This window comes from Malaclemys terrapin, chromosome 4, assembly GCF_027887155.1.
Source record: "Malaclemys terrapin pileata isolate rMalTer1 chromosome 4, rMalTer1.hap1, whole genome shotgun sequence".
In the NCBI taxonomy this organism is placed as follows: Eukaryota; Metazoa; Chordata; order Testudines; family Emydidae; genus Malaclemys; species Malaclemys terrapin.
The window spans coordinates 99,431,962-99,451,527 of NC_071508.1; the positions used below are offsets into that span (position 1 = coordinate 99,431,962).

Below are 19,566 nucleotides of genomic sequence, written 5' to 3' on the forward strand. Positions count from 1 at the left end.
TGTGATACACTTACTTCCACTCCAGAGCAGTAGGGAGAGTACATCTTCGGGGATTCCCCACACCTCCCAATATGATCTATCTCACCATCAAGGATAATATGAAGATAACATTTATATTTAGTCTGATTACAGACCACTTTGGTAGACTAGTTTATATGACCCGAGTCAAACATTGTCTGTAAGCCCTAACTACAATGATATATTAAATAACTAAATGATAAATTTGAGTTTTATCTATCTCACTTGAATTATTTTAATGTCTTATTTACAGTTAAATTTACTTAACTTCAGAGCTGTTAGCTTTTCCCAATATTTTAACAATAATCTTCTGAAAGTCTATTAATCTTCAATACATTTTATTAAGGACTAGTACAGGTTGTTTGCTTGAGGATCCAAGAAAAAATGGCTTATTCAATATTTTCATCAAAATCAGAATTGCAAACCAAAATTTTAGCTTTTATGAGATTAATATGTATTACTTCAGTCAATTTATACATTGCAGTTCCTTCCTATTCTCTTACAGTATAATAATTATCCATTGTAAGATTAAACCTCTGAATAATAAATTGTAATTGTTAGGTCAAATAATAGAAGCATTCAGCTAAGAATGCAAGTCTCTCAGCTTCCCATGGTAAATAATATTTCTTAATCCTAGCCCTTTTATTAGACCTTGTAAAAGAAAATATATTGTAACTCTATTTATTTGTTTGGGAATAATGGAAGCAGAGAATATTGATTATTTATTTCCATTGCAGTATTGCACCAAAGGCAATCCTGGCCCCATTGAAGTCAATGGCAAAACTCCCATGGACTTCAGAGGAACTAGGATTTTTACCCAAAGTCTTTAGGAAAGACCTCAGCACCCAATAGCTCCCATTTAGGTACATAAGTGGGAGCTTCTGGCTGTTGAACTGTTTTTGAAAATCTGCCTCATTCAGTTAAATGGGAATGGGGTTCTTTTAAAAATTGTGCTCCAGTTGTCGTTTCTGAGTAGTTTTGAAAATCTGTTCCCTGAATCAGGATTGAGGGGCGGGGCTTCATGCTAGGTGCTATCAGAACACAGTGGAAGACCGTCTCTTCCCCTAAAAATTTGCTGTCTGATTTTCCCAGACAATTAAAAGACATGATTTGACAAGTGAGTGTTAACAAACAAAAGGAAAGAGGAGGAGAAGGGGAACAGATAAAAATCAATATAAGATCCCCTCATAGTCCTCCAGACTCCACTGTAAATACAAGCACTTTTTCACATTACATTAAAACTAAAGAACAGGATATTCTTTCTTAGCCAGTTAAGCTTATTTTAAGTTGTTTTTCCATTGCTTTTTCTGAGGTAGTCACTGGAGCTTTAATAGAGTTTCTGACAACATTTACAGCCTTTACTTTCAATGTTGTTTGTTTTTACTAATGGGAAAAATACTGCTTTCATTTATCATAATTTTAAATAGAAGATAAAATGGCAAATAATGTTCTTATGCATCACCAAGTACAAGATTTTAATGATTAACTATTTTCTTGGAAATAAGATAAGACATTCTCAAACATGGCCTTTAAACATCTGTTAAAAAGACCCTTCTTCAACAAAGTTAGCCTAAATGATTTTCTTATGCACAAATCTGAAGGCTTGTAACTCGTTTTTATGATTGTATTCGTTGTACCATTGACATAATTGGTAAATCAAGTGGATGCCTGGCATGCACTTGAAGAATGGCTATCATGTTACTCCTTTTTTTTTTCCTCCTTAAAAACCTTGTTTGTTTCCTAACCAGCACATACTATAGTAATTACATTTTTGAGTAAAGCTTCCATAATCTGCTCATACCCTATGGAATGTAAATGTATTTGACCTTTTTGCTTCAGTCATGTTTCCTTAATGCATTTGTGTGCTGAATTCAGGTAGCCATACAATTCACATTATTTAACAATAACAAAAAAGAAAGAAAGCTCTCTGTCACTTGTTTGTCCTGTACTATCAGAGGGATCATGGCTCTTGTGGCACCAGGAGCCATTTTGCCTTATTGCAGATATTCCCATTCCATACATAGGGCTCAGCATGGAAAATGAAAAGGTGATTGTGGGAGTAGGAGGCAAAAACACAGTCAAAGCTAGCAAGGGATTCAAGGATGATGTGATGAGAAAAAGAGTTGATAAGTGGGGAGAGATAAGCTGTGAAGGGCCTTGAAGGGAAGGAGAAACTTGATTCCAAGAGAGGGGGTGACATGAGAGGTTGAATGGAAGGAGACAGGCAAGGGATAAAAAAGGTAGATTTTTGAGTCATCACCACAGAGATGGTAGTTGAAACCAAATGAACAGATGAGATCATCCAAGGAAAGGATGAAATGGGAAAAAGGGGCTACATATGGAGCATTGTTAGTCCACTCCAGAGAAAGAGAAAGGGAGCTACTGAAAGAGATGCTAAAAATAATGATCAGAGAAGTTTGAAATGGAAAAGGAGACATTGGAATCACAAAGGCTCAGGTAAACAAAGATTGTCAAGGAGAGAATGATGGAGATAATCAAAAGCAGCAGAGAAGTTAGAGTATGAAGGAAGCGAGGTCCTGGATTTAGCCTTCATGCTCTTAGAGCAGTTTCAGTGGACTGAAGGGGCAGAGGCAGTACTGGAAGGGATCTGGGATGAAGTTGGAGGAGAGGCATTTGAGGTATCAGTTGTATATGTTGTACTCTGAGTTTGGAGGTGAAGGGAGGCAGTACTAGGAGAGGATACTGTTGGGAACTAGGAAAGGCTTTTGAGGATGGGCTAGATGGGGGGAGGGATAGCTCAGTGGTTTGAGCATTGGCCTGCTAAACCCAGGGTTGTGAGTACAATCCTTGAGGGGGCCAACTAGGGATCTGGGGCAAAATCTAATACTTGGTCCTGCTAGTGAAGGCAGGGGGCTGGACGCAATGACCTTTCGGGGTCCCTTCCAGTTCTAGGAGATAGGATACATTTAAAAAATTAAATTAAAAGATCAGAACATTCTTTAATTGTGAGAAAATGGAGTCAAAAGAGAGTGAGAGGGTCAAGTCATGAAGAAAGATGGTTACTGGGGCAGGTGGAAGGATTAATGGAGGAGAATAGCCAAGAAACCTTATACCAAAAAGTTTGTAGACTTAATTTCATTCCATACTTTGGGTTTTGTAGTTGACCATTTGTGCCTCAGTGAGAGTGACTGTGTGCTCAGCACTTGGGAAAGTCAGCTCACTTATTTTAGGTGCTCAAATGTAGATTTAGTAGCCTGACTTTTGATTCCTATTTTTGGAATTATTGGCCTATGATAATAGAGAGACAGGTATTGACCTGTGTACTGGAGACAGGTCCTGTGTACTGGAGACTGACCTCCTGGTCACACAGTGTCTGTCTGTAGATATTTTACTAGAGGCATTGATAACTCTTAGGCAGAGATGGGTAAAACAAAGGCAGTTGATACATATACAGTCTCCCTTTTCCCAGTTCTGGTGCCTAGCACCTCAACAACCGCGGGCTGCTCAAAGGAGGAATTGTAGGGAAAGTCTTGCTCTCAGCCCCTGCAATACTAGGCTGGAGCATGTTCAATCCAGTTGGTATATAAACTCTGTGAGGAGATGGAGCACCTCTGAGCAGTTTGTATCTTCAGAGAATTTATCTGCCAACCTCTAACAAGTCTCTACTAAGCATGTGCAAACTGTGATTTTTCATAGGTTTATAATTTGGGTGGGTTTTCATAGGGATAGTAAAAGGGAACATCCTTAACAGTTGGGTAACATCTACTCCCCTTACCCCTGCCAAATTTTAAATTCCTACTCCAAAGTATAGAGATGCTAGAACTTCTCAGTGAAACAATTGTAAGAATTTTTTTAATGTGGGGGGCGGGCCGGTTTGTTTACTTGCCGCGTCACATCCCTCGTTTTACCCACATTAAAGTCTTGTGCTGTCCGCGGCTTCCTGCAGCCCCGATTGGCCTGGAGCGGCGAACCGTGGCCAGTGGGAGCTGCGATCGGCCAAATCTGTGGACTCGGCAAGTAAACAAACTGGCCCGGCCCGCCAGGGGGCTTACCCTGGCAGGCCACGTGCCAAACGTTGCCGATCCCTGGTATAGACTTTAATTACATGATCACATACTGTTTTTTCCACAGACCCGCTACCTCATTCAGAGTACAGGATAGACTTGCTCTAAGGATGAATGAGGGTTTTGTTGTCTATTTGGCTCATTTGTTGCAGAAGTTGGAATGTGTGTAGTGACTAAGGCAGAGAACTGCAGAAAAAGAGAGAACATTTTCATGGTTAAAGTAATTTAATGCTGCTCTGGAGAACTGGATGCTCTTTCTGCCTCTGCCACAGAGTTCCTGTGTGATGCTCGGCAAGTCGGTTAAACCTGATTCTTTACAGGGAGTCACTAATGGAGTGTTCCTCGGTTTCTTGGAGCCTGATGTCTGATTTGCAAAAGTGCTAAGCACTCAACTGCAACTGAAGTCAAAGGAAGCTAGCTGAACTTATAAAGTGCTATATAATGCTAAGTACTCTGAAAAAAGGGTCATAGGTGTCTCAAATATGACATCCAAAATTAATGGATACTTTTGACTTTACGGTGCCTCAGTTCCCCATCTATAAAATTGGAATAATGCCACCCTCTCACCTCACAGGGGTGTTGTGAAAATCAATTAATAGATGTTTGTGAATCATAGTGATGAGCACCATAGAAAAACTCAGTAAATTAATAATTCTGCCTTCAGAGTAGGGTTCAATATATAAACCTTGGGGTCACACACTGAACAATTAGGATAAACAAAATATTGAATAGCTGCTCATTAAGAGACTCCATCCTGTGCACTGAATGAGGCAAGGGTCTTGTGGAAAAAATATAATCATGTAATTAAAGAGTTTATCATAATGCACAAGGGACCGAATTAAGATGGAACAGGTGGCCTTAATTCTGATATTTCCTAACTTTTGAACATTTGCCTTTGCAATTGAATATTCTTTTAACATAGTTTTTTGTGAGTAATATTATATTATTGACAGCACAGGTAGTGCAGTTTATAGTTATAGTTTCCATTATAAGACTTTGCTTTAAGTTGTGTAGGAGAAAAACAAGTTTTTACTTTTTGGGGTTAAAGCAACAAGCCAAAGGCAGTTTATTTTGAGCAACTGCAGTTAGTCGGGAGAGTACACACGGGCAGAGTTTTTCCTTTCGAGCTAGGTTTTTGTTTTTTGATAAACAATTAAGGCAAGCATTTATGTCTGTTTTCCTTACTGACTCCCAATTCCAGCCTCCACCCTTAGAGTCCCTTGTCTAAATATTCCCAACTTCCCCTCAACCCCTTCCCAGCTTTAGTCCCTGTATCCTTGCCCAGCCAGTCCCAGTTTTATTCCCTTGACACCCTCCCCAGTCCCAATCTTGACAGATAGAGTCCAAATCTTCTCCTTTCCCTTCCCTCTGTATTAAAATAAGGAAGCTTCCTACTCCTGGTGTCATCACTGAGAGCACAGAAGATATAGGCTCACTGCTCTCAGTTTCATTGGCCAGCACAGAGCAGCTATTACACTGAAAGTCAGAATGAGCATGGTCAGTTGCTCGGTGGAGATGACACATACATGGTCTGGTCAGCACTAGGAGCTCAGAGAAGCTTGAGCATGGTCAGTGCAATCTTTGCAGATTTTAATTGCTAAAATTGAAGAATTTTATACTGAGCATGTGTAAATTGTGACTTTCGAAAAGCTTATAAATTGGATTTGGATGAATTTTCACAGAGCTGGCAAAAGGCATGTCTCTGATTCAATGGCCTCTCCTCTGCCAAATTTAAAATCACTGCTGCAAGGCATGAGGGTGCTAAAACATTTCAAAGAAAAGAATGACAGAATTTTTTTACATAGGGAAAATTACTTCATTTTTCCCAACCTTGTTCTCTGACATGTACAAACTGTTTTGGCTGAAATTTCAGGAAAAAAAAAAGAACTTAGATTGAGGCAGACACCCAGCGTGGAGTCCTTGCCAAACAGTTGAAGGTTGTCAAAGTTATAAACATCTGAAAACGGGAGGTCTTATAATGGGAAATGTCAGACAATCTTAATAATAGGTAGTACTACCAGCCCCACCAGTCAGAAGTTCTTTTAAGGTTTTAGTCAGCTTTTGTGATGACTGAGTAAAACTGATTAGAGCCTACCAATTTACAAGTTATTGTGTTAACCATATTTTCCCAACCTGCTTCCTGATGAGCTGCAGCATGTACTGTATTGAATTTTGTTTTGTGTGATGGGAACACAGGAAATGGATGACATAAGAGTTACCCAGTACTAAATAAAATTTCCCTACAACCTTTTTCTAAACCATAAAAATTTTAATGCTTTAAAAATATTTTCCTGAAAAAATGTTGTTTTGTCAGTTGATGAAACAATCAAAAAATTCTTCAAAGAGTTACACTTTTTAGAGAGATTTCCTTTACCTACATGGTCAGGCTAGATTGGCTTTGAAATCCTAGATGTAACTGGAACAAAATTAGCTTTGATGTTCCAAAGACTCATTAGAGAATAAAGATAAAATTCAATCTGTTAATATGAAGAGTTTTAGGATCTTTTACCAGCTAGAATTCTGAAATTTGCTATCAGATTTTATTCTAGTTAACAAATATTTGATTAACTTTTGAAAAGCTTCTTTAGAACTGGATTAACCTGGAAAGTATAAAGCAGAACTGGCCTGGAAGAAGACAGTTATATTTAGCTTGACCACCTATCATTAGAAGGGTTCTGGAATCTCTACGTTCAGCCTTGGCATAATTCTAACACTTGGGTACATTATCCTTTAGAAAAACACAGTCAAATTAAGTTTATTAAACTATATTATACAATAATTAAAAAATAATCAAGGTGGAAGATATATTTTAATGGATCTAACATATTCTTGCACCTTCCCCCTTTACATATATTTACAAAAATTCAACATTTTAAAAAAGTTAATATTTTCCGAAATTACATGTCAGGGAATCCATCCCACTAGCCATTGTTACACAGTCTTTCATTATATATCAACTTGCCCACATTATACCACCTAACTAATGTTAACTTTATCTATATATAAAATGATGGGGTCTAAATTAGCTGTTACCACTCAAGAAAGAGATCTTGGAGTCATTGTGGATAGTTCTCTGAAAACATCCACTCAATGTGCAGCAGCAATCAAAAAAGTGAACGGAATGTTGGGAATCATTAAGAAAGGGATAGATAATAAGACAGAAAATATCATATTGCTTCTATATAAATCCATGGTATGCCCATATCTTGAATACTGCGTGCGGATGTGGTCGCCCCATGTCAAAAAGATATATTTTAATTGGAAAAGGTTCAGAAAAGGGCAACAAAAATGATTAGGGGTATGGAATGGCTGCCTTTAGCGGGGTGGTCACCCACTCCAGCCCTGAAGGGGTAGAAGCAGCCTGGGGAAAGGGCTGTCCTGGAGAGTCAATAGGCGCGGCTGATTGGGGAAACTGCCTCAGCTGGGGCCATGCCCCAACCAGGCAACAGTTGGCCCTATAAAGGGGCTGCTAGGCTGGAGCTAAAGAAGTCTCTCTCTAGCTGTTGAGAGAGACAGGCCTCACTGCTGGGGAGCTGAGCAGGGTACCTGGAATGTAGCAAGGCTGGGGGAAGGCGAGAGGAGCTGGGGAGCTCCAGCCTGGAAAACCTCCAGGCTGCAGGCCTTGCTAAAGGCCAGGAAGGGTACTGGGGTTGCAAAGGTGCAGCCCAGGGTAGGCAAAGGCAGCAGGTCCAAACCCCCCTTTGCCAATGATGAATGGCTTGTACACTAAAGTCTGCCCCAGTGAGTGCGGGCTATATGGTGACTGGCATTAGCCACAGCCTGAGGCGAGGTGGAGATAAAAGGTTGGGGGTTCCCCCATGAGGGGAGACCCAGATCTGTGGAGGTACTGCTAGGGCAGAACCCCAGGGAAAAGGGCACCGGGGTCCGGGAGGGACATGGGGGCCAGCTACAAGCGGGATGTCGGCCAGCAGTAGGCGCTCCGGAGGCTGAAAGGCTAATTCCCAGGATGACCAGAAGGAGGCGCCGCAGCGGTGAGTTTCGCATTGCTACACTGCCATATAAAGAGAGATTAAAAAGACTGGGACTTTTCAGCTTGGAAAAGAGATGACTAAGAGGGGATATGATAGAGGTCTATAAAATCATAACTGGTGTGGAGAAAATAAATAAGGAAGTGTTATTTACTCCGTCTAATAACATAAGAACTAGGGGTCACCAAATGAAATTACTATGCAGCAGGTTTAAAACAAATAAAAGGAAGTATTTTTTCACACAACACACAGTCAATCTGTGGAACTCCTTGCTGGAAGATGTTGTGAAGGCCAAAACTATAACAGGGTTCAAAAAAGAACTTGATAAGCTCATGGAGGATAGGTCCATCAATGGCTATTAGCCAGGATGGACAGGAATGGTGTCCCTAGCCTCTGTTTGCCAGAGTCTGGTAATGGGTGAGAGGGGATGGATGACTTGATGCTTACGTGTTCTGTTCATTGCCTCTGGGGCACCTGGCATTGGCCACTGTTGGAAGACTGGATACTGGGCTAGATGGATCTTTGGTCTGATTCAGTATGGCCGTTCTCATGTTCTTACCTTCTTGTTTTGTTTGGAAACGGAAAATTCTCTTGGACATATGCTAATTGGTTTTATATTATTTACTAAGGGCTTCATTCTGCTCCATTAAAACCAGTAGGAATTTTTCTATTGACTTGAGTGGGAATAAGGTCAAGCCTAGAATGTGTCATACATATTTTGAATGACTTGTCCCGTGATCCTTCATTCCAAGTATGAGGAGAACAGTTCCAATCACCCTTCCATGTGGTCCTCCCAGTCTTTTGTTCCCCATCCATTCTTGTGTGTAAGCTAGATGGTTAGTTTCCCAGTTCCTCCTCACTGGACTGTTTTCTTCCTGGACTGAAAAAAGATGGCGAGAGAGATTATTTTTCTTCTCATGAATTTTCCCTCACTTTTTCTATGTTCTTTTTCGCCTCAACTTTCATTTGAAACCCTCTCTAATGAACTCGAGGTAAAGCCCTTTCCTGCCTACCTTATCTCACAAGTGTGATCTCTGTCTTTTGTATCTTGGTAAGTCTATCACTAACCCTCCCAACAGTAAAAGGAATTTCTCAGCAAGGTCAACCAAACCAAGGATATTTAGAGAACATGATGGATTAAAAAAAATGTGGGAATGTTTTTCAAAAGGCAATGATAGTGGAAATTTTTAAATACCATAGCTATAAACCTATTTTCCAAGCTTCCCGGAGAAATTTTATCCTCATGTGATGTAGCATGTCAAATTTCAGGGAGATGTATTTTTGAGGGGTGCAGGGGGAACACAGATAGGAAGGGTTGGAATATCAGGCAATGACAAGGAAATCAGCTTCAACCTTAGCTATGGAGCACCTATTGCTTCTCTATAATTTGAAAAAAAACAAAGTGGATCAGAATGGGTAGCTTGCAATGGGGTATCTCTAATCCCATGCATCTGGGATTAGAATCTGTCACCGTGTGGTTTATTACAAGAATTGCACAGCAGACTATTCATTGGAAGCAATAAATATGACCTACCGTATATACTCGTTCATAAGCTGAATTTTTTTAGTAAAAAAGGGAAGCACCAGAGAAAGGGGTCAGCTTATAAATGGGTATAGAGAAAGAGAGGTGGGACACAGCCCCTCCCCCCAACAGAGGGAGCAAGAAGAGGCAGCACCGCCAGCAGAGACATAAGGGAAGAGGCGGGGCCAGAGTCTCTCTGCTTCTGGCCATGCTGCTCTTCCCCCAGCCTCTGAAGCAACTGCAGCTCCCAGGCTGGCAGGCTGCAGCAGGGCCACTTGGCCCCATCCCCAGAGCAGGCTGTGGCCGCGCTGCCCAGCCCGCCGGAGCACGCTCCAGCCAGGCCAGAGACATCTTCCCCGGCCCTCCCCAAATAAGGTGAGAAGGGATGGGATGGGGAGAGTGTGGGGGTCACGGACCGGGGGTGGGGTCATGTGGGGGGTGGTCACAGAGGTTACTCCCCTAACGCTCAGCTTCTTCCCTCCCAAAAAATTTCCCCACCAGTTGCTATCCTGGCCCGTCAGGGTAAGAAGCTGGCGCGCTGGGACACTTTGTTTACTTAGGTTTACCTCCGTGCCTGCAGACGCTCGAGGTAAACAAACCATCTCGGCCCACCAGTGGCTTATCCTGATGACCCGTGAGCCAAAGTTTGCTGACCCCTGAATTATAGGGTCGGCTTAAGAATGGGTCATAAAATGTTTCCGTTTTTACATATCCATCTTGGGGGGGGGTGGGGTTGGCTTATAAACGAACCAGCTTATCATTGAGTATATACGGTACTTTGATTTTCTTTTAGGATTATTCTTTGTTGAAATAAAAGGAAGAAATTGAGATTTCGTCTATTAAAATATTTCATTTAAAAGCATATAGTCACTTAAATTCCAAAACATGCATACAAGAGAAGATCTTTTTCAAACTATGTTTTCATAGATATAAGGAGTTGTTACATTTTCTGTTGTGTTAAGTGAACATTATGTTATGAAAACAGAGCCTTGAGGGTTTTTTTAAATATCATAAAATGTATCTACAAGAGTGTGGATTTAATTTTAAGACTTTATGGTATACTTGTATGTGTGAACAAAATGGACAATTTAAAATATACTTTGCAGTCATGTAATGCACTCTGACTTTTCACTTCTGAAATGCCTGACTGTTAGTGGTCATCTGTACATTTTATGCATTTTTATGCACAACAGTGTGAGGATTGAAATTTGGTAAGTTTCTGTATAAGTCCTTTTACAATGTTGCAGTTAATTCTAGCAGTTGTCTTGTGGCATTGTGCAAAGTGGGTATTAACAAAAGATTGCTCTGTAGTCCATGCTGACTAATGCAAGAAGATATTCAGCTCTTGTCAATGAATTTATCAGGAATTACAGATGGACTAGAAATTGCTTCTCAGAGTGATTACACGATTTGTACTACCGCATACTGATTTTACAGTAAAACTCTTGGCCACAAAAGTTGAGATGACCGCACAATTCATTTTACTGGGCACTGTTAAAAACAGCATTATCAAATCTTTCATGATGTTTCTCTCATCATATACTGGACTGTCTCAAAGAAATAAAGCCTCACTTGCTTTCTTGACAGCAAATAATAAATGAATGGATATAATTCAATTGGGGAGTTGAAAAATGCATTGAAAATAATGGGGCATAACATTCTAGGGTTAACATTTATTCATAGATGATGCAATTAAATAAAACAGGCATTAACTTCAAGGTCAGTCAGTAAAGTAATAAAATTGAATATTTTAATTGAATCGTAATTGCTTCCCGTTGATACATGCAAGTAAAGTAAAATAGATGTCAGCTCTGCAAATTATGGTTCTTCCTCCTAATTAATTTCTTAATTCTGTGTAGTTATCCAGGGTTTGGGCCTAGTTGTGGGTTTATCCACCCATCCAGCTTTCTTCAGAGCTGGTCACACTGAGGAAGAATCTGTATGATGTGATTAAATAACATGTAGTAAGGGTTTACAGTATATTCTTCTGCTTTAATCTAAATTGTTATGAGACTCTATAAAGTAATCTATACCTTTCTTTAAGGAAAAAGAAATACCAAATAGTTAAAGTTAAGTTGCATTCTATGATATATGATTATATATAAATATTGATAGTTCATTACATTGATAGAAAAAACAGGATTGGTAATTGCATCTAACTGATTATGAGAGCTTTCCTACATTAAATGTATACCAATAGAGAATCACAATTTGCAAGTGACTGGTTCTGAAGGTACTGTAAATTCATCTGGTTCTTAAGGCCTTTATTAAACCACAGTTTATATCCACTCCCCATATAGATTTCATTGGAAAGGATCACTTCTAAATTGAATGAAACTTCAAAGGAAATACATATTTTTCCTAAGAAAAATTGAAGTTGTTAGATAAGAGGAAGCTATACTTAGAAACTGAAAGCACAGTGACATTGCATTTTCACAGATTTTAACATAGCCTTAGACTATATTGCAAGTTTAATCTTGTGTGCTTCCTACAGTATGGGTTTTTATTTGTAGATTGTGTACGTATTACATTACCATTATACGTTTCAAAACTATTCTGAATTCATGTGTGCCAAACAGGCAAATATAGTTTTCTTCATGCCTGGGGAAGCTGTGAAACTTATGAGTGATACAATGTGATATGCATTCTTCACAAATATAGTGCCAATCTATAAAAGGTGGAATAAGGACAACCCGGGGAATTACAGACCAGTCAGCTTAACTTCAGTACCTGGAAAGATAATGGAGCAAATAATTAAGTAATCAGTTTGCAAATACCTAAAGATAATAGAGTGATAAGTAACAGTCAGCATGGATTTGTCAAGAACAAATTGTCTCACCCCAACTGATTAGCTTTCTTTGACAGGGTAGCAAGCTTTGCGGATGGGGAGAAGTAGTAAATATGGTATATCTTGATTTTAATACAGCTTTTGATACTGTCTCAAGTGACCTTCTCATAAACAACCTAGGGAAATACAGCCTAGATGGAGCTACTATAAGGTGGGTGCATAACTGGTTGGGAAACTGTTCCCGGAGAGTAGTTATCAATGGTTCACAGTCAAGATGGAAGGGCATATCAATCCCACAGGGATCGGTCTTGGATCCGACTGTGTTCAATATCTTCATCAACAGTATAAGGGCATAGAGAGTACACTTATAAAGTGTGGGAGGGGTTGCAAGTGCTTTGGAGGATTGAATTAAAATTCAAAATTATCTGGACAAACTGGAGAAATGGTCTGAAGTAAGTACGATGAAATTCAGTAAGGACAAATGCAAAGTACTCCACTTAGGAAGGAACAATCAGTTGCACATACGTAAAACATGGGAAATGACTGCCTAGGAAGGAGTACTGTGAAATGGGATCTGCAGGGTCATAATGAATCACAAGCTAAATATGATTCAGCAGTGTAACACTGTTCCAAAAAAAAAGCAAACATCATTCTGGAATGTATTAGTAGGAGTGTTGTAAGCAAGACACAAGAAGTAATTCTTTCACTCTACTCCGTGCTGATTAGGTCTCAACTGAAGTATTGTGTCCCATTCTGGGTGCCACATTTCAGAAAAGATAGGGACAAATTGGAGAAAGTCCAGAGAAGAGCAACAGAAATGATTAACGGTCTAAAAAAAAATATGACCTATGAGGTAAAATAATAAAAATTGAGTTTGTTTAGTCAGGAGAAGAGAAGACTGAGGAGGAACATGATAACAGTTCTCAAGTACATAAAAGTTGTTACAAGGAGCAGGAGGAAAATTGTTCTCTTTAACCTCTGAGGCTAGGACAAGAAGCAATGAACTTAAATTGCAGCAAGGGTGGTTTAGGTTGGACATTAGGAAAAACTTCCTAACTGTCAGAGTGGTTAAGCATGGGAATAAATTGCCTAGGGAGGCTGTGGAATCTCCATCATTGGGAATTTTTAAGAGCAGGTTAGACAAATACCTGTCAGGGATGGTCTAGATCAGTGCTTCTCAAAGTTGGGCCGCCGCTTTTTCAGGGAAAGCCCCTGGCGGTTCGGGCTGGTTTGTTTACCTGCCGCGTGCGTAGATTCAGATGATCGTGGCTCCCACTGGCCGCGGTTTGCTGCTCCAGGCCAATGGAGGCTGCGGGAACGGCGGCCAGCACATCCCTCGGCCCGTGCCACTTCTCGCAGCCCCCCTTGGCCTGGAGTGGCGAACCGCGGCCAGTGGGAGCCACGATCGGTCGAACCTGCGGATGCAGCAGGTAAAGAAACCGGCCTGGACTGCCAAGGGCTTTCCCTGAACAAGCGGCGGACCGGCTCTGAGAAGCACTGGTTTAAATAATACTTAGTCCTGCCTTGAGTGCAGGTGACTGAACTGGAAGACCTCTTGAGGTCCCTTCCAGTTCTGTGATTCTGTATCTATTTGTTATTGTGTCACATATTTGTAGCATGCATATTCCATGCTAAATTTTTAAGGGAAAATACTAGGTTTATTAAAGAAACTGGGTTGATTTTTTCAGAAAAGAAAGGTAGTGTGCTGATACACAGTCCATTTGGGTATAATGTGGATGGAAATTTGTAGAAGTTATATATATCTTAGTAGCAAACAAGTATACAACCAAATCCTGGATCCATTAAAATCAGTGGTTCAGATATTAAACGAGTGTAAACTGGCATATCTCCATTGAAGTCAATGGAGTTATTCCAGAGTATCAGCTGAGGATCTATGCCAATAGGTTTTTTGCCATTTACTATGATGGGATGAGGATCCGGTCCATAGGAAATATGTAGGCATCTGGTTATACCATGTAAATAGGGTAGTTGTGATAGTTATAATCTCCTTAGCTCCATGATCATTGCATAAATTGAAAATCATTAGATAAATTTACTTTCTGCATCACTGTGGATATTGCTCATCTCTGTCCATAACATTGTTTCTCTTGCTATAGCACTTCATGGCAAAAAGCAAAGTAAGCTCAAAAACAATAAGCAAACAAAAGACAAATGCATTGTATAGACAAAATATGTGAAGGAATGGGGGCAGTAAAGTTTTATTACCACTTTTTCTGGAAAACCTGCACCAGTTGCGGCTGTACCACTCATGAATAATGATTTCTTTCCAAAACAGTAGTGATAAAATCTTTATAACACCTAACCCTATCATATATTCTATATTTGTAACATCATTGTGAACTATATCTTCTTGTCATAAATTCATGCATTTTGGATAGTACGTGTATAGTTCCCCATTACTAAAATAATAATAAAAAATAAAAATATGCAAAATGGACACAATCTACCAGCACAGGTGACCAGATCTATAGTATCAAAATAAGCAGGCAAACCTAGGCCAAAGGGGGGAAAAAATGATAGTAAACATAAAAAATACAAAAATGCAGATACAGTATTTCATTGATGAAAATTAAAAGAACGAATAAAAAATTTACAAATACTAAAAGAAATTGCAAATAAAGCATACAGAAATCTCTTCCTGTTCTATGGCTAATTAACAGATAACTGAATCTCCAACCCAGATTTGAATGCTTAGAAATAATGCACTGGTGGCCTGCTCCTGTGCAACTAAAATCAGCGGGAGCCTTGGTATTGATTTCAGTGGAACCAAGATTCTCTTGCGGTGCCCGATATAACCCCCAAAATAAAATTAAAATATTTTAAAATGATTCTCATATTGGCCACAGTAATAATTGGATAGCATCTTATCTGAAATGCAGATTACATTATCAAATCTATACCAACACGAAGTTTCACTCTATTAATGACATACAGGAAAAAAAATGCCTGTTTCCATTTTAGCTATTAAGCAGCATTTAAAGTATTTCCCTCAGGTTGTGAAATAATTTGCAGTATGCTTCAATGAAATGTTTAAAATCTTCCTTAATGTTTTTAAAATCTAATTTATTTAAATTGTTTCAGCTTCACAAAATTTTAAATAAGCTGAGTCCGTTATCACCAAATTCGAATGTTTGCCAGTTACTTGAAATTAGCAAAAACTTTATAATAATAATAATAATTAATATATCTTACATTTATGTAGTGACTTTCTTATTGAAGGATCCCAAAGTGCTTTACGAGCTATACTGTAGATATTGCTTCATCCGCTCGTGAAATGCAGCCATCTCTGATGGCGGAAACAATGTAGCCTAGGAAATAAGGGTAAATACTGTGTCCAGTGAAAAATATTGAATAATTTAGGTACAGTTGGCAGAATGTAACTATTCAGATTTTGTCAACATTCCTCCTCTTTCAAAAATCACCACTGGATTTTTATTAACTTCAAGTAGTTAGGACCTCTGTTTTTTTAAAGTTTCAGATGAAAGATGACACTTCCAGTAGCATAGTGCCCCCTCAGAGCTAACTACGATATTTGTTTTGTATTGACTGAGAAGGAGAAAAGTTACCTCGCACAACAGGTTCTGAGGTGCTATTGGACATGAAATTTTTTTCCATCCAAATACTGACTAGCTCCAGTTGTGTGCTCTGCTCCCAAGAACTGACTACATCATAGCCTAAAGTGATATGTCTGTTGACAAAACACAAAGGCAAAAAGCTAATACAGGAGCAAAGGCAGCCAGTTAAATGATTCCATTTACAAAAGGAAGGTCATCATCAATATTTACATCTCAATGAAAACCTAACTGTTCAGTCAAAATGAAAAATGGAAATACACAAACATTAAAAACACTTAAAAGGAAATTCAAAGATACAAAAAGAAATGCAGCAACAAAGGAGCCGCCACCTTCCAAACTGAAGAGACACTGCAAGTATAAACCGCTTTTATGCTGTGTGGGTGCGTGTGTCAGAGAGAGAGAGAGATACACATACACATACAGTATGTGGCTTGGCAAAGGCATATGTAAAAGAAAATAGTAGGGGTGCATTGGCAAATTTATCACTTCTGAATAATGGAGGAACTATAGACTTAGTTTTTTTTTATAGCACCTCACTGTTATAAACAGCAGAGTTACAAACTGGCCAGTCAACCATGTACCTCATTTGGAACCAGAAGTGCACAATCAGGCAGCAGAAGAGCCAAGACCCAAAAAAAAGCAAATACAGTACAGTACTGTATTAAAAGTAAACTACGAAAAAAAGGAGAAAGCGGCATTTTTCCTCTTCGTAATAAAGTTTCAAAGCTGTATTAAGTCAATGTTCAGTTGTAAACTTTTGAAAAAATATCCATAATGTTCAGAGTTACGAACATTTCAGCGTTATTGAGGTGTTTGTAACTCTGATGTTCTACTGTATCTAAATACATAAACTTGCACAGACTGTGGTAGTATTTTATTACTATGAAACTGAATTATCCATATTCCCTTGTGCTTGATGAAGTTTCTTAGAAATGAAATCATACAGTAAAACAATACATTTTCCAGTTGACGCAGTGCAAAGGAAATGAGCCTTATTTTTTACAAGCATGGAAACTGGTTGCCCAAAGGGAATAAGTGAGAGAATTCCAGCTCAGTACATTTACTTTAGGATCAAAATGATTTTAAATATACAGGAACTGACTTCCAAAGGACAATGTTACAAAAAAAGTCCACTTTGATGTCTAAACTACTTTCATTTATTGTATTTGTTAAATATATTTTAATATATCTTGGCAGGTTTAGATCCAGATAAACATCTAGGAAAAACATTGGATCAAATGGAGCCTTATCTTTTGGAGGTAAGTATCACTTAAAGCATGCTCAAAATATGCAGTGTTTCAAAAGAGAAATTATATATATAGAAGCTCACTTAATAAAATTAACTTAATTCTGGAAACAGTTACTTACTTTCAGAAACAAGGTGTTAGGCTAAAGTTCGTTTTACAGAAGACATGGACATCTTCTGTGTACTTCATATGAGAATGGAACTCCTGTTAAAGTCAGTTGGCAAGAGGTGTCATATTGTATGTTTTGAAAAGTAAGGTAGAGGGTAAGAACCCTCTGTATTAAGGGCAAACTGACTTTTAGGTAATTATGATGGTCTTAAATACCCAAAAGTAATGTTAAAGTGGCTGATCATGACAGGGTCAGAATTAGATAAGTATCTAGTAGTACTGAGATATAAAACATTTTGGAGTTTGAAGTGGCAGCCATGTATTTGGGAATCTCTATGAAGCAGTTTTGTGCTCTGAAGCAGATGTGATGTGTGCACAACAATAAAGATTAATTTTAAGGGTTTTCTGGGAAGGTGTGGGCTGGAAAACTCAAGAAGGAATAAGTGGTTGTTTCCTTTCCCATAGCATCAAGGATGATGACTCCCTCAAAAGTCACCAACTCTCTTAGGAATAAGAGTAAAGAGTATGTATTGTAGTTAGAATATAGTTGATTATCTGCAATTTTTTTAAAAAAGTTTTCTAATTTTAACTAACTGGGATAGTATATGCTAAGCATCCAAATATAGACAATATTTACCCTGACACTTCATTTACAGGGAACTCTTTTCTCAGTATGGTCTCAGTAGCTTGTCTTGGCACTGAGATTATCTGAGAAAGAAAAATCTAGGCAGGAAACCTGCCTATATGCTAAAACATTTTATTGGCTGGAGTAACCTCCAAAGCCCGCTCCACTGAAAGGGGTCAGCTTGGAAAGACTGGAGCATGCACTTAGCCCCAGAAATATCAACCATATGCAGCCTCCCCACCATTCTTTGACCAGTTCAACTGCAACAGTTTTACTGCCAAAAGATCCCTCAGACTTGGAGTAGGGATGTAGCGGGAAGGATTTGTCCTGAAGTATATAATTAGTTTCTAGTTGAAAGGAATGGATTGTGTAATGTCCCAGGAGCATTGGCGGGACTCTTTTCCTTACACAGACTAAAATTAGATAATCATTTGGCTGGATTTTTCGTTCTCCTGAACATGAAACACAACACCTAGATGTGTTGCTCACTATTTTGAGGAACCAAAGATTGCACATCTGAACCTGGTTTTCTATATTTAATTGTATGTCATGTGGAGTTATGTGGCTGCAGAATGAAAGATGGATGCCACAACACAGACACAAAGCCATCACCAAGATTACTTGTGGCCTTATACAGATGTTCAAACTTCTTTGTGACTTGAGTGTTTGTCAAGAAGGTTTTCCTTTAGGAATTATGTAAATAACTTTGCTAAATAGAATATCATCAGAACCAACTATGTTTCTTGGAAGCTAAAATACACCACTAAGTTTAACAAAGAAACAGTGCTGTACCATGAGTTTTACAGATGAGGAAACTGAGTTACTGTGAGGTGAAATGATTTGGCCAAAGCAGCATAGAAAGTTAGTGTGAGAACTTGGACTAGAACCCAGTTTTACCAACTCCCAATCTGGTGCTCGAACCACTAAAGCATGCTAGCTCCTTGTGTTTACCACTTGCCGGTTACATTTCTGGGATAGCTTCACATTTTATAACATCTGCCCAGAAACATAACTGTTGCAATATTTAACTGCTGATTCAGTTTTTGCTCCTTGTCTTCTGTGTGTGGTGGGCTACCAAGTAATGCCCACTAGCTCATATTGCATTTGAGGCTTGGTATCCAAACCAGAATCCACGTGCAGTCCTGACTAAATCAGTACAAGATAAGACTTTGGCATTTGTTTAGCACAACAAGAAAGAAACCTCTCTCTGGGAAGCAGGTTTATTGACTAGCACGTGTTAGCTATGTGTGTGTACTACACAGGATGCAGTGGAGATGGCTTGGGAATGGTAAATTCACTACGTTCATTATTTGGAGACTCTCTGGGGCCAAAGGTAATGATAGACAGTTATGTGTAGATTAAGACCATAACACTAAAGTGGTTTATTTTTTCCCACTGACTTCTGAAGTTCCCTTAAAAACAATGTTTCCATTATGCAGAAGTTGTTTCTACAAGATTCTGATAACTGTTTGCAAATGAGGTAATAAGATACTTTTGTGGTGATCATGGAATTATAAATAATGTACTTCAGCTCAGACTGTGTACAAGAAGCAAAAGGAAGTGGAGCTTGGGGTACTTGGTGAGGGAGAGTAGAGGAATAATGTCTGGCTGTTGGAGCCCTGCTAGATTAATAGGAGTGGGAAGATGC

General features: G+C 39.0%; 1 protein-coding gene across 3 annotated transcripts in view; it reads left to right on the top strand.

The window, feature by feature from the left end:
- Positions 1-19,566, top strand: part of DPH6 (diphthamine biosynthesis 6) — a 353,170-nt gene that overhangs the window by 108,613 nt on the left and 224,991 nt on the right. For all 3 annotated transcript variants that reach the window (XM_054024803.1, XM_054024805.1, XM_054024806.1), the window contains one exon: positions 17,136-17,197. In XM_054024803.1, coding sequence (XP_053880778.1) covers positions 17,136-17,197 — 62 coding nt within the window. The remainder of the gene's footprint in view (positions 1-17,135; positions 17,198-19,566) is intronic.